The sequence below is a fragment of the Ochotona curzoniae genome, unplaced genomic scaffold, assembly GCF_017591425.1.
Source record: "Ochotona curzoniae isolate NIBS_2020 unplaced genomic scaffold, NIBS_Ocur_1.0 contig_523, whole genome shotgun sequence".
Lineage (NCBI taxonomy): Eukaryota > Metazoa > Chordata > Mammalia > Lagomorpha > Ochotonidae > Ochotona > Ochotona curzoniae.
In genome coordinates this window covers 9,806,762-9,821,870 of record NW_024466459.1, presented here as the reverse complement: position 1 = coordinate 9,821,870, position 15,109 = coordinate 9,806,762, and the positions used below count along the sequence as shown (strand labels likewise).

Here is a 15,109-nt window from a genome sequence, read left to right as displayed (position 1 = left end):
CTGTTCCTTTGGCTCCACAGAGAGGCGTGGCTCTCCCAGCCTTTTCGAGATCACAGACCGAGTGGAAATGGGACAAATGGCTTCCATGTTCTTCAGCAAAGGTAGACATTTTGGGGGGGGGTGTCCCCCTCTGGGACTCTGCTCTGACTGCCAGGAGACGTGGAGAGGAGTCCCCAAAGTGCCCTCCCAGAGCCCACAGCCTCCAACTGCTTGCTTGGGGGTGGCCGTCCCAGCAACGGTCAGCCCACGCATGCCAGCCAATAGCGTTGTGTCTGTTGCTTAAGTCCCCTGGCTTGGTTGTTTTCTGGTGGGCCAGGGACAACCGGCCAGAAGGGACAGGATCTGCCACAGGCACACACGACCTGTCTCCCTGGTGACCAGCAGAGGGCGCCAGGAGCCCATGCCTAGGGCTGCTGCAGGCCTGAGGGTCTGGATTCCCCTGGCCCCTCTTTACCCGATTCCTTACTGGGATTTGGCTGCAACCTGGAGGGGTCCTCCCAGCCCAGGGATGTTCCAGAGACAACCTCTTATGCCTGCATTAGCAACTCTTGTTGTTTTGGAAGACGGATCTCTTTAGTAAGATATATATATATATATGTATATATGCAAAATTACAAAGAGGGAAGAGTCCGAGAGAGGAATCCTTCTGCTGATTCACTTCCCAGATGGCCACAATGACCAGTACTGGGCCAGACCAAAATCGGGAGCCAGGAGTTTCTAGTCTTCCACATTGGGTACAAGGATTCAAGGGCTTGGGCTGTCCTCTACTGCTTTACCAGACATAACAACAGCAGAGAGCTGGATTAGAAATAGAGCACCAACCTGTGCCTGTATGGTAAGCCGGCATGGCAAGTGGAGGCTTAACGTGCAGTGCCACAACACCAATCCCAGTCAGATAGCTGTGGGTGCCCAGACCCGACCAGCTCTACCTCACTGGGAATCAGAATCTTTGAGCATCCTTCCCCTCACAGACTCCCTTTGGGGGCTGGCTGCCCCTTTGGCAGAGGCCCTCCTGTGCTGGGCATGGGCCTGTCTGTTCCTTCCAGTCTCTGGTGTGGCTACATTCAAAGCCGGGGTCCTGTTGAAATGAGGGTCTTTTTGACTGCTGCTCAGCTCGTCGCTGGTGGCACCATCAGGCTGCTGGTCAGATGGGGGTGACCATCGGGGAAGGGTCACTCCGAGGGCCCGGCTCCATCCTCCCTCCCAGACCTGCCTCGCAGATGTTTCCGGAGTTCGACAAGACCAGAACCTCGCTGGCCGGCCCTAGCCCACTTCTGTGCTTTCCTTCCCATCCGGTTCTGTTACTCCCCATCTCGCTAGGCCAGGAGGGTCCCCGAATTTCCCCCACACAAGCTTTCCAGGATGAGGCCCCTGGGAGGCACAGCACCTGCCTGTCCTATGTTCCCGGTCTTCAGTGAGCCCTGATTCCTTTAGGAACTGGTAGTTCAGCTGCCATCCTCACACCCTGGCATGGGAATAGTCCCCTCCACCCCAAACTTGTGGGACCCGGCAGCCACCTTCTCCTCCATGGGAACCCCCAAGCCCAGCTCTGGGGAAATCTGGCACAGGCCATTTTTCGTTAGGCTGGCATCCCTGGCCTATGGCAGTAGCTCCCCTGAATTAAAACAGTCAGAACCATCGTCCAATGTGGCCACATGTCAGCCGGTGGCAGTGGGCAGAGGCGCCTTTGCCCAAAAACCACTGCCCTGCACTCCTTTAGCTCACAGAGGGTCCGTGTCCCAGCCTGCGCTGTTTAGCTCATAGAGGGTCCATGTGTCACCTTTACCTGTGGCAGGGCACCCCCTCCATATGGGGCTCCAGTGGGTGGGGTGTGTTTGCGCGCGCGCTTGTTTCTCATCATCAGAAATGCTGGCTCTAGTCCCTGACCTTGGCTCAGGAGGGGCCTGGGTCATCCTGCTCTGCGTCCAGTAATGACACCTACTGCTCAGCAAGGACGCTTGCCAGTCACCCCTACAGGAGCTGGTTGTGGGGAGTGGAGAGGGGTCGGGAGTGGGCTTCTGGCTTGGGCCCCTCCTTTGCCTTCTGTCCCCTCACCCCCTTGCCGCCTGACCTCAGCAGGAAGGCTCTCCTGGCTCCTTGCACATCGGCCATGCTTCGCTCTCCGCTTGCACCTGTCCAGTGCTCCCAGCTCAGTGAGCCTCTCTCAGGTGACAGTCACAAGCTGATGTGTCTCCTGCCAGCGTCACAGCATAAGCAGCGGAAACGACAGTCAGGACTGCAGGGTCGGCTGGGGGAAGCGCAAGCTCTGAGGGGAGTGGTGTCTGAGTCCCCAGAAAAGGGTTGTCTGTGTCTGGCTCCCTGACTCAAGCTCTGTTCCTTTCAGTGGGGGTCAACTTGTTTTACTTCTGCATCATCATTTACCTGTACGGGGACCTGGCCATCTACGCCGCCGCCGTGCCCTTCTCCCTCATGCAGGTGACCTGGTGAGTGCCTCCCCCTCCTTGCTGCTTGTGGCCAGATGGGCTTCCTCGGCCACGTCGAGGCAGGTGGCCAGGGAGGAAGCATGGCCCGGGTGAGCCACAGCTGGCCACGCCCACATCCTTAGGAGACCCACTGTACACCACAGTCCCTTTTCCTGCCCCACGGGGACGATGGTTAGGATGCCTACCAGGGGCTCTTGACAGCGGGACCGTCTGGGTTCCAGAGATAGTTAGGGCCTGTCCTGCGAGGGGGTTTCTGGGAGGTCTCATGGGCAGTGGGAATGGCAGCTGCCTGGAGGGCAGCCCTGAACCCCGGGCTCTCCCCTTGTCTCCCACAGCAGCTCTGTTGGCAATGACTCCTGCGGCGTGGATGCGGACACCAGACACAATGACACTGACCAATGCTGGGGGCCCCTGCGTCGGGTGGACGCCTACCGCATCTACTTGGTGAGTGCGCTCAGCCCCGCTCCGGCCGCTCCGGGTGCCTGAGGCTGTTCAAGCTGCCTCTGACCTCCTGGGGAGACCATGCCCCAGAGAAGAGGGGCTGCAAGGCCTCGCACCCTGGTGGATTGCATTGCTGCACGCGTAGCCCCAGAGGGAGGCAGCCTGGCCTGGGAGTCATCTGTGGTTACAAGTTGGCACGTAGGTCCCTGCCAGCTCTGGGGCTGTGAGCTGTCGTAACTTAGCTCAAGGTTTCAGGGGCACTTGGCAAAAGGTTCTTTTACACAGGCTTGCCAAGGTTTGACCTTGCACCTGGCCAGTCCAAGAGCATGTGGGTTGGTACTGGCCTAAGCCCCCCTAACCATTGACCCTGACCGTGAACAGACTCTTCAGCTGGCCCTGTGGGTGGGGAAGGACATGACTCCCCAGGCTGGTTCTTGACTGCTGTGTGCTGTGGCAGGGGGGTGGGGAGTGGAGGGTGGGTGGTCCCGCCAACCAGAGACAAAACTGGAGCCGTTATTTATCTCTGCCTGCTCAGCAGGCAGGACGCTGAGATGTCTCCCTTGAACTTTCACAGTGTCTATTAATATTCCCTGCTCAGCCCTGACACAGATTCAGGTGTGTAGGTGACACGCAGCGGGCCGCGTGGCCACTTGGCTGATTGGGGGCGGGCGAGAGCGGAGCTCTCAGGGGGCTGGTCTCTTGATGTCATTATCCCTGTCCTGGCAGAGGTCGCTGCAGACCCTGCCGACGCCGTGCTTTGGGTGTGGGTCTGATAATGCCAGGGGCTCCCGAGCGTGCTCTCTGCGCCCCCTTTCCCCACCCTGTGGACTGTTGGGAGGCCAGTGGCCCAGGACCTGGACGCGCTTTCTCTTCCTCTTTCTGTTTGGCGAGTGTTTCTGCTCTCATGGGTTCTGCTGTGACTGCTGAGGGTGGAGGTTTGGTAGGAGTGCTGCCCTGTCATGGGATTGCAGGTGGGCACAGGAATGCCCAGGCACCAGCGGCACCACTCAGGTCTTAGCCCTGTAGCATCTTGGCTGCCTTTGTAGGGTCAAAGTGGTAAAAAGTGTGAGTAAGCAGCGTGGACGAGGAGGAGGTGCTGAGGAGGCGATGAGGCTGGCAGGCTCCGGGGCGTCCACTGGGGAGGCCTCCGGTTCTGGGCTGCTGCCGATTGCCTGGTCTGTTACCCACAGGTATTACTCTCACCTATGCACTGCCCCTTCACCCATGCCTGTGAAGCCCTTGCCCCATGACGGACGCCTTACCCCTGTGTCTTGGTAACTCCAGCCCGGCAGAAGGAGCCCTTTGGCAGCCCTTTGGCAGCAGGAGCCCTTTGGCACCACCGGCGTGAGCTGCCGAGACACGGAGCAGGTGGGACAGCGGAGCCGGAGTGGGCTTGTCTGCCCAACCACAGCCAGTTCCTCTGGGTCATTCTCCAGTCTGGGGAGGTTGGGGGCTTCGGCCTGTGCAGGAAGCTTTGGGTTTACTTGTGCCTTCCTACCTGGTTTGGGGGCAGAGGGAGCCGGTGGCTGAGGCAGATGGGCCTGAATGTTATCTCAGAAGTCCCTGACAGCTCAGTGTGTGCCTGTCGGGGCCTAAGTCCCTGCAGAACCGCAGTCCCTGGCACTGCCGACACTGGGCAGCCCCTCTGACGCTGGGTGAGTTGCATGGGCAGAGAGCTGCGGGGAGGGACGGGGGGCTGGCAGGAAGGAGCAGCTTTCCTCCAGCAGCCATGAGCTGTAGCTGTCTTAGGAGTTGCAGCAGCGTTGTTCTCAGGTCGTACCTACAAGGCTCATTGCTCCGTGTCCTGTAGGTCAGAGCACCACAAGCCACCCAGTAGCCACGACTGACCCCAGGGAGCAGGGTCATTGTCCTGCCGTGGCCTCCAGACTTTGGAAATGTTGTCCCTCCCTTCTAGAGACTCCCACCATAGCTCCTGTCACCGCCACCACCTGCTTCTGATGGCACTGCCAGACGGTTCCCCATGAATGTTCAGCAAAGCAGCAGGCGGGTTGGGGGTGGGGGTCGGGGAGCACTGTAGTCAGAGCCCCCCTTCCGTGTGTCTCGAGAAACGACGCGCATACCTGCAGTTCTGAAGAGCCCGGTGATAACCGCTCCTGCTGGCTGTTTTGGGGTGAGGCTGTGGGTGTTTCTGTTGTGGTTTCAGTTTCCCGGAAGTGCTCTGGAAGCGATCTCTGGGAAACACATCCAGGAGGAGGGTTTTTGGAGTGCTGACTTCTAGGGTGCACGCGTGCACACACACAGCAGCTATCAGCCGCCTTCCCAAGCCTTTGACCTTAAGAAATGGAAAATTCCTCCTGCTGCCACGCACCCTACGAGACCCTGTCCGTGTCTGGCGATGCCTGGTGCAGCCCCGCATGACTCAGAGTCTCCCCCTCCTTCCTGGGCGAAGCCACGGAGCAGGGTGTCATGGCGGGGGGTGGGCTGTGACTCACCTGCTGCCCCCACGTAGGCTCCAGGGAGCCACCTCGAAGGGGGCCAACAGTGGCCTGGCCCCGTCGCCTTTTCAGGCCCCACCACCCAACCTTTGAAGACCCCAGTGGGAAAGCGTCGGGCTGCGGCTCCCTGGGGGTGTGGCGGTGACATGGCCCCCTAGCTGGTGAATATTTGGGATTCCTTCTGCCCCCACCCCACTTCTCTGGTGTCTCAGAGGGACTAGAGACCATATCTGAACTTGGGTGTGTGCCAGGGTAGCCCATTTCCATGCCCACAGGCCCGTGGGTGCTACAGCCTCCCAACCCATCTCTCCGCTCGTTTTCTGGGTGCCCCTCCTTCTAGAGAGGGTGTGAGAGAAGCCTTGGGGGACAGTGGGGATTCCCCCAAGTGCTGAAAGTTCCTGGCCATTCATAAGTGGCCACTTCCCAAGTGGACAGGTGCCGGCCACGTACGACCTGGGGCACACATGACAGAGTGGAGCTTCTGGCTGGAGATGGGGTTGTAAAGGGGCTTGGTGGCGCAGGGGGCCCTCATGGGCTGCCTGTGGCTTATACTTAGATGTTAGCTCCACTCCCAGGGCACAGATAACTCAGGAGAGGCACAGGTGCCTGGCATGGAGTACCATCTCCTAGTCTGAGGGCACTATTCCCAGACAGCTCCATGAAGAAGTGGGCGCCCTGTCCGCCAGGCTTTCTGGAGGAGCATGGCCTGAGATTCAGGCTCCAGGTAGTGTAGGAGGGAGCCTCCGCCGAGGCCCTGCCTTCTGATTGCGTCTTGGCTCCGACCCGCACATTGACACCGACCTCTGTCAGCTCGCATCAGTGAAACAGCGCATCTTCCTCTTCCCAAAGCCAGCGCTCTCCTCCTCCAGTCAAACCGCTCAAGGAGACAGTCCCCTTCTTGTGAGGGATGTGAGCAGGGAGTGAGCGTTGGCCCAGCAGTGCCGTGCCAGGCTCTGACAGCTTCTCTACCCCAGTCTGCCTGCCTGCCTGTGCCCGTGCCCATGGCCCATCACCCATGACTGTCACGGCTCCCGTTTAGGTCTCCCAGCCACAAGGTTCGGTCTGTGGTGTCATCCCATTTCATGATGGTACAGACATGGACACAAGCTTCCCTGGGGGTCACAGAGCCAGAGCAGAGAGCAGCCCAGTTGCTCTGCTTGCCCAAGATGCAGGTCTGTGCTGCTGGTGGCACGTGGGGCCACACACAGACTCGGCCCTCGGAGCCTGACTCGTGCTGAGGGCCCTGGGCCCCTGGCTTGGTGGGCCTGCACATCCAGTCTCCCAGGGACTCTGCCTGACCTCTCGGGGGCTGGAAGGGGCACCTGTTCCCAAGGACATTGACCTTGCTCCCTGGCCTCTGTCTTGCGCATGTGCCACTGTGCCCCAGGGCTGTGGCATCTGCTCGTAAGTGGGTCGCCACTGCCACCTCTTGAATATTTATTCTTACCAGTTCTGGAGCAGGAAGTGGCCTAGAGGCCTTCAGGACCAGTGACCGGGGCAGGGGGATAGGGAGGTGGGAATGAATGGGAAACGGCAAGTCTGAGACCAGCCAGGGCGTCACGGGACTCAGGCATCTGGGAAGCAGGCGGCCTCGTGAGCACTTGCCTGCTCTATCAGGGCTTGGGCCAACAGCAGACCAGAGCAGATCAGGAGCTGCCTGGGTGCCTGGGCTGGGGAGGCAGTGGCTCACTGGGTCGGGACATCCAGGGGTCTTCGGGATGTCCAGGGGCCTTCGCAACACGGGGGTGTGCGGGGATTCCCGGGCAGGTCAGAGGGCTGGCTGCCTCCTCCTCCTCCTCCTCCTTCTCAGGGTGCTGCTCAATCCCCCAGCCCGCCCTCACCCCGTCCCCCACATCAGCTCCTCGCCGCTGGCCCCTGCCTGGGCCCAACTCCCGCACCACGGAGGGTGTGGCTCGGTGGACATGGAGTGCAGCTTGAGCCTGTGGCAGGGTGGCATGTCTATGGAGTGTGTATCATCTGCACTGGTGCCAAGCCCCCCAGCATGCCAGAGATGGGGTCTCAGGGAGAAGGAATCTCTTGCCCGACTCCTCGAGGTTGAGCCATTACCAGGAGCAGGAGCTGGGGGCCCCATTGGATGGAGGGAGCCCTCACTTCCACCAGGGCCATGCTCAGATCGAAGTGACTGACTTGAAAGGCTCCGTGTCTCTCCTTTTCAAGGAAATCAATAACAGGCACAGGTCCACGTTTTCCTTCCCTCCGCCGCCCGCGCCGCCCTTCCCGGGGAGAGCCGCCTGTCTTCTTGTTCTCCGTGTGCTTTCCACCCCACCCCCTCTCTGTGAAGGAATTCAGGTTGCCTGTCACTGTGGCACTTGCCTGTCTGGCCAGCCTCAGTCCAAGGCCCCCACCGCCCCGCCACACTCACCCTCCGGTGTCTCCCCTCCCCCCACACCTGCTCCTGCTCAGCCCCAACAGCACACCTGAGTGGTCCCCGAGCCCCACTGTGATCCCAACCCCATGCCCTGGCTTAGCACTGCTGCTGTTAGGCCGGGCCTCTTCTGCCCAGGGAGAGGGCCTGTAGTTTTCTTTTTAATGGAGCTCTCAGGGACACAGGTTCTGTCGGCTGGCATTAAGCCCACCATCCATCATGGCCCCACGTCCAGCCTCTGCCACAGCCGCTGCCTAAAGGACGGTGCCGCGTCCCTGGGCCTTCTTCCTCATCTCCATCCATCACCTGGGAGTCACCGGCAGCGCAAATCCCACCTGCCCCTGGCAGGCCCATCTCACTGAGCATGGCAGGGCTGGCTGGTCAGCCCCTGACCCGGCTCACCCCGGGAAGTAACTTGAGATCCGAAAAGTGGCCTTGTGAGCAGCTGCCCTCCACACTGACCCCTGGTGTTATCCCCTGGGGATGAACATTCACATGTGCAAAACACTTCTGGTGTGGGAAGGGAAAGGGGGTTCATCGTTATGAAATGACTCCTGTCTTTGCAGAAGGAGTTGCCCCCTGCCCAGCTTTCCCCAAAATACTGAGCCTCGCCAGTGCATTGAGAATGTTGTGCTATAAAAATCAAGCGTTTATAAATGGAAAGTTCTGGTATAAAGGGCAATCTCCAAGTATCCGGGTGCAGAGCCCATTGTGCGTAACCAGAGAGACAGGCAGTTCGGGGAGACCTTGCTAGCAGCCCCCTGAGAACAGTGTCCAGGAACACCCCTGCGCCCCGAGCCAGGGCACTTGGGGTTATGCTGTGCACCTGCCGCCCACGCTCATGCACCTGCAGTCCACACCCGTGCACAAGCCTGTTTGCTTGGGAGGCTTCCAAGTAGGTCTCCATGGGGAGCACTCCTCCCTGCCGGGGACCTTCTGCCCGATGCTTTTTTGGGACCGTTTTGAAACACATTTCACACCGATCTCAGGCACACCCTGGCCTTGGAGCTTGAGCCCCGCCCCTTGTTTGCGCGTTAACAGTTTAGGGCAAGAAGACCTGGTGCACCTCCATTCCCAAGCCCCTGCCCTCTGCCTCTGCCCCCCAGGCTGATCCCATCCACTGCCTTGAGGGTGAGGGCCTGGGCTTTTCCAGTCTGTTCCTTCAGGCAGCCTGGGAGCCCACACTCTGCTTCTTTCTCTATTGCCAAAACCACAATTTCTGGGCAGAGAATTAAAATCAACTATATTTAAGAAAATGGCCTACCCCTTCCCTACTTTTTGTTACTTCATTGTGCAAGCAAACGAAAAAAGACAAACCTTACAGTCACCCCTCAACACATAAAAACAGGCTCCTCTGCCTTTAGAATACTAGGAGGTGTGCTCTTGTTTTGTGCCCACTGGCTGTGAATGCAACCCTGTGCTGGACTGTCCTCCTTCTCCTTTGTGTTGGCTACTTCTGTCCCAATAACCATGCTCCCCCAGGTCACACCTGCCCTGTGCACCTGCTGGAGGAGTGGAGGAGAAACTTGGGGACCCCAGAGGCTGTTAGCCTGCAGGGAAGTGCAAGGACATGGGTATGAGGGGACCTTCATAGAGCTGTTAAGCAGGCAGGTGCTCATGAATGCCGGCATCTGACTAACGTGACCTCAGAGTGTCTCGTGGCTGAGCCGAGAACACGCGGTGTGACCAGGCAGAGGCCGTGAGTGTGACTAGCGGAATAGGCACAGGCCATGCAGGGCCAGTGTAGCTTGCAGCTTCCTTCAGCCACAAATTGAGACATTCCCTGGAAGGTCCCTCCGGACCCTCATTTCTCAGGAGCCCTAGGGCTATCCCTTGCTGGTAATCTGTCTCCGGGGAGATTTGCCAGGTATGTTGCTGCCCTCAGGTCAGGAGCGCAGAGCCTGGTTCCTGGACACTGGCCTGACATGGCCTTCGGGCCCTTGTTAAAAATATATATAGATTCCTGGGCCATTCCTTGTGTGGTTCTACAGCTGCAGAGCCCGGGAATCTGCATTTTCCCACAGTACACCTGGTAAAATCCCAGCTTCCCAGGGCACTGCCTTGGGCAGAGTCACGGACTGCCTGTGCCTTGCCAAACCGTCCACAGTTCTGCCACAGGTACCAGCCTGGCCTTGATACTCACTATGCTCCCAACAGGTAGGGGCAGCTTTCCTCCCGTGCAGCTGTTTTCAGTCTGGGCAAGAGAAAAGAGACTCTTCATATCCATTTGCCATTGGCTGCCTTGACCCTGAGCCAAGTACCTGCCCTACTCCTTGTGGAAAGTGCCCCCTGCTGACCACCCACTAGGGAGGATGCTTGTGCAAGGTTGGACAGAGTTCATCAGTCAGCCTGCCTGATGCACCATCTCCCTCATCTCTGCCTCCAAGGTTACTCAGTTCCCAGCTATTTGGAGGTCAGACATCAGCAGGAAGGGGGCGGAGCCAGCCGGGCCTGCGTGCTCCTCTCTGCAGGCTCCCACACTCCAGGCACCTGACTCTCCTCCCCCCTCCCACCCCTCCGGCGCAGAGCCTTTCCACCGCCATCCCCATCGCCCTTCCCATCCGAAGAGCGTGGAATGACGGAGGAAGGTATGCCTGGAGCATCTCAAGTGATCACCTGGTACCTCCCGGGGAGTGTCGGCAAATTCCAAGCAGTTGAGGCAGAGGGGGCAGGCTGCCTCCTGCTGTTCCGGGGAAGGGGGATGAGGGCCAGATTGCAGATATCAAAACGCAGTTGGGATTTCAGCTGGAGCCAGGAAAGGTGAGCCTGCAGGGCACCCACATGGCCACCACTGAGGACCAGGTGCTTTTTGTGAGGTTAATGAGGGACTGGGTTGATGGCCGAGGGGGTCCACATCCTTCTGCCACTTACAGCACTACTCACCTGTTCCTTTCTGTTCTTTTCGTTTCTTGGGACCAGAATGACCGCTGGTGGTGACCTGTGACCCAGCCAGACACTGCAGCTTTCTTTCATGTGAGGTCATGTATCCAGCCTCTCTGTCTTTTCCAACATCCAACAGAAGTAAATAAGACAGGGATGACTTTGAGGAGAAGTTACAGAAGCTAAAACATCCAGAGCCAGTGAGGTGAGCCCCAGTGCCTGAGCTGGGAAGAGGCTGTTGCTGTGTGCTGGAGCTTCCCAACTTCAGCACCCTTCAGCAGAGCCCTCCCTCCACAGGCCTCGTAGTCTCCCTGCCTGAGCGGGTTTCTCCAAACCTGCCCCAGACAGATGCATACCCCACACCCTGTGTTGCTGTGGGCTCCAGAGAGGGAGAGCGGGCAGTAACATCGTCACCCATCTGTCCTTCAGAACAAACATCCCTGCTGCTGCTCTTGCCCCGTCCGTACTCATGGCACAAATGACCGAAGTCTCATTTTAAATGTCGTTAGGTTAGGACAGAGAGGGCCCCGTCCAGGGTCCCCTGCCCCCAGGACAGTGTCCCTGCATTAGCCCAGGCCTTGCATCTGGCAGCATGAGGATCAGCCCAAGGTCACGAGGATTGACTGCTAATTTCAATCTTGCCAGGCTGGTTTTACATAAATATACCTGCCATTTCCCTGCTTAAACCTCTTTAGGAGAGTCTAAACTCTGCTGGGGCCTGGCCTGGCCATCTCCTTCTGGAGCCACTTTTTCCACTAACTGCCCACCCTCACTGGCCTGCGTCTCCAATGGACACTGAGCACCCCTGGCTCTGGGTCCATGGTGAGCCCTACCATCGGACAAGCATTCTCCTGTTCCCCGCTGAACTCAGAGCCCCTCCTCCAACCCCGGCCCACCCCTGCTGTGGCATTAATTGGACGTTCATAATCACTCGGTTGCCACCTGTGGACACATGGCCAGTCCCTCCACTCCTGGCTCTCAGGCCTGAAGGTGGACACAGCTGGTCCCTCGCTTCCCAGAGGCACAGCTTGTCCTCTGGTCATGGCTGCCCTCAGCAAGGGCAAGGCCACCGAGTCTGGTACTGGATGCACAGGAGCATTCAAGAGCTGTCCGCCCCGGGGTGCTGATCCTTCCTGCCACCCCACCTCTGTACCCCCACAGTGAACTGGGACCAGCAGATGAGCTGCCTGCTTCTCAGGCTGGTCCACTGCTGCAGGCAGAGCCCCCTGGCCTCGCCCACCTCCCCCATGCAGACACAGCCCCTGGCCTCGCCCACCTCCAGCATGCAGGCACAGCCCCTGGCTTCGCCCACCTCCAGCATGCATGCAGAGTCCCCCGGCCTCGCCCACCTCCCCCATGCAGACACAGCCCCTGGCCTCGCCCACCTCCAGCATGCAGGCACAGCCCCTGGCTTCGCCCACCTCCAGCATGCATGCAGAGCCCCCCGGCCTCGCCCACCTCCAGCATGCAAGCAGAGCCCCCCGGCTTCGCCCACCTCCCCCATGCAGGCACAGCTCCCCGGCCTCGCCCAGCTCCCCCATGCAGGCACAGCCCCTGGCCTCTCCCACCTACCCCACATCCCACAACGTTGCATGCACGCCCCCTGTCCCTCTCCAGCTCCTTGTAGAATGTTCTTCATGCTCCCCCAGCCCAAGACCAGGCGTCTCCGCCTTCCACCTGAACATGCAGGTGCCAGATCTCATCCCCCTCTGTCATGCTTGGGAGGAACCCCCTTTATAGACTCTGGGGGCTTATCATTAAGTGGATGATGGTGTGGATTTTCCATAAATATTTACCTTTTTCCCCAAACCACACGGATTGCAGCTCTGGCATCAAATACTTGGAACTCTGCCCACCACCGGCTGCCATCTGGCTTCTCAGCTGAGAAAGAGACCACACAGGGCTGTCCTCCGATGAGATGGCGACTGAAACGGTGGCTCTGCCAGGCTAACACCCTCAGACCAACACAGCTCCCTGTCACCTGGGAGCCAGCCTCAGGAGGAGGGACATGGAAGAAGTGGTAGAAGAGGCGACCCTTCTAGGCAGGGGTGTGTAAAGCAGGGAATGGGCTTTGGGGTGCCCTGGGCTCTCCTCTAGGGAGGGGTGTGTAAGGCAGGGAATGGGCTTTAGGGTGCCCTGGGCTCTCCTCTAGGGAGGGGTGTGTAAGGCAGGGAATGGGCTTTGGGGTGCCCTGGGCTCTCCTCTAGGGAGGGGTGTGTAAGGCAGGGAATGGGCTTTGGGGTGCCCTGGGCTCTCCATCCAGGTAGTTCAGAGATTTTAGACCATTTGGTCCGTCTCACAGCGATGATAGCCAGTACACGGGATGTCAGATCAAGAGACCTCCCATGGAAAGAGCTGCCTATCCAGTCACTCAGGTGGTCCTGGCAGCACCCATCGCTCACCTGTTCTCGCACCTCCCTGGAGTGCAGGACTTGGGTGGGTGGCTTAGAGAAGGCTGGGGTAGGGAAGAGCATCCTGCTGGGGACACAGCTTCCTCTCTGCCAATAGCGCCCCTCAGTGTAGCTCCTCAGCGCTCCCACCTGGAGGCTTGTGCATCCGGGATAGACACTGGCTCGTTGCAGCAGGGGACACAGTGTGTGGACCATTTCCCAGCCACAGAGTCGAGCCACCCACCGGGTTCTGTTAGTGTAGAGTGATGGTGGCCCCTCCTGGGTAACCACATCTCCCACCCCAGACTCCCAGTGAGTGTCCCTGTGCCCAGATAGGATGGTGATGGATTTCCAGACCTTTCTTCCAGGGATAGGTCCCAGGAGCTCAGGCAGCAGGTATTGCAGCTGCCCTGGCCCCACCAGTTGCCCGGGAGTGCTTGCTCTCTGAGCTCTGGGAAGCTCTCAGCTTTTCTCTCCCATGAGGGACCCCTTGCCCAGCCACAGACATTTGCATTCTGGGCTTGTGGCCGCTAGAGTTGTCAATGTGGGGGTGCCACTCAGGTCCCAGGGATCCTGTCCCTCCCTTGGTTGCCCCCCTCCCACCAGAAATCATCTTCCCAGGCTCCCTGGTGCCAGAGCCAGGTTGCACCTTCTACAGTAGCTTGGCAGAGGTTGTCTGGTATTGAGCCTTCACGGGCCGCCTGTGTTCATCTGAAGGGGCTGAGCAGGTGCCCTGGGGGTCCCCCTCTTCGTTAACCAGGCAGGGGGCGAGCCCTCCTTCCCAGCCTGCTCCTGCTTATCCAACTGCTGTGTGCATTGTTAGACCCTTTCCTGGCCTCCTTAGCCCAGGTGCTAGTTAGAGCACCTTCTGGGGTCTTCACCTTTGCTCTCAGTGTGGCCTCTCATGAAGGATGGCCTCCTCCGTGGAGGACAGACTTAGCCTTGGTGAAAGCTGCAGGCGTTGTCTCCCTGCTCACCTGTTCCGAGGGGGACCGCACGGCTTGGCCTGGGCAGACGCAGTTGGTGCTCAAGGCTCTGCTAAGATGCTAGTGAGATCTACAGTTCACCTTTAACCAGGAGGCAATACTTCCTGAGAATCACACTGGCATCAGGAACTGAGTTTATCTTTAGTCATCCCTGGAATCTTTCCGTTTGTACAGCAAGCACCTCCCAGATACCTTCTGCGGAGGGATTTGGGGGGCTCAGGGCCAGGGGAGACATGAGATGGCCCTGGGAGGCACTGTGAGACCCGCTAACTTGTTTCAAGTAGAGTGTTCTGGCAGGGGGAAGGGCGGACATCAGCCACAGCTGTGAGTGACTCTGTCCCTGGAAGAGGCCACCCAGGCCTCCGCTGGTGCTTATGACTCACTGCCCACCAGGTTCGTCCTGTCGGCCGCCCATCGCTGCTGGCCTGGTGTCTGTAGCCTGACGGCTGGAGTCCTCGGGTCCTCTGGCCAGCACCTGCTGTGCTGTTCATCTCCTGCCCCAGGGTGGGTTGATCCAGAAAAACTCCTCACCAAGAGTCCTGGCGAAGCACAGCCTCTTTGGAATGGCCGGTGCCTCCCCTCCCAGATGATAGCTCACTACCCTTGCTGATGTGTGTCCAGCACGTGCCATCTTCCCTGACAGGCCCCTTCTGCTTGGTGACTCATGTTTGGCCTGGAAGTGTTTACGCTCCCCTAAAGAGTGTTGGGCCAAGGTTGAACTTGGGCAGGGACAGCCACATCTGATAAGAACTCTTTTGGCCGTAACGTTAGATCTTGCCCTGGCGTCCACGAGGTATGGTTAGAGGCTGGGTGCGATGCGGTGGCCTGGTGTGTGCTGGTACTCAGTGGTCTCACAGGAGGGATGACATCAGAGGGCATGCAGATGCCCCCTTACCCATGGGACCCGAAGCCCGGAACTCCCCCCACTCCCACTGCCTCCATTACCCCAAACTGCCCTGGGACTCATCTCCCATGGATGAGTTCCCAGATGCCATAACTCGAGTTGGGAAAATAAATTCCCATGCCAGAGCGTTCACGGCTACTTGAGAAGTAAAAATAGCATCCTTGAGTGCTGTGCACTGTACTTCAAGGACGCAGTGAAAGTTCTGCTCAGTTCAGGAAGGGG

General features: G+C 59.0%; 1 protein-coding gene across 2 annotated transcripts in view; it reads left to right on the top strand.

Annotated features, from left to right (window-relative positions):
* TMEM104 (transmembrane protein 104) overlaps positions 1-15,109 on the top strand; it is a 45,549-nt gene that overhangs the window by 12,985 nt on the left and 17,455 nt on the right. For both annotated transcript variants that reach the window (XM_040989711.1, XM_040989710.1), the window contains exons 6-8: positions 21-101; positions 2,345-2,444; positions 2,780-2,888. In XM_040989711.1, coding sequence (XP_040845645.1) covers positions 21-101; positions 2,345-2,444; positions 2,780-2,888 — 290 coding nt within the window. The remainder of the gene's footprint in view (positions 1-20; positions 102-2,344; positions 2,445-2,779; positions 2,889-15,109) is intronic.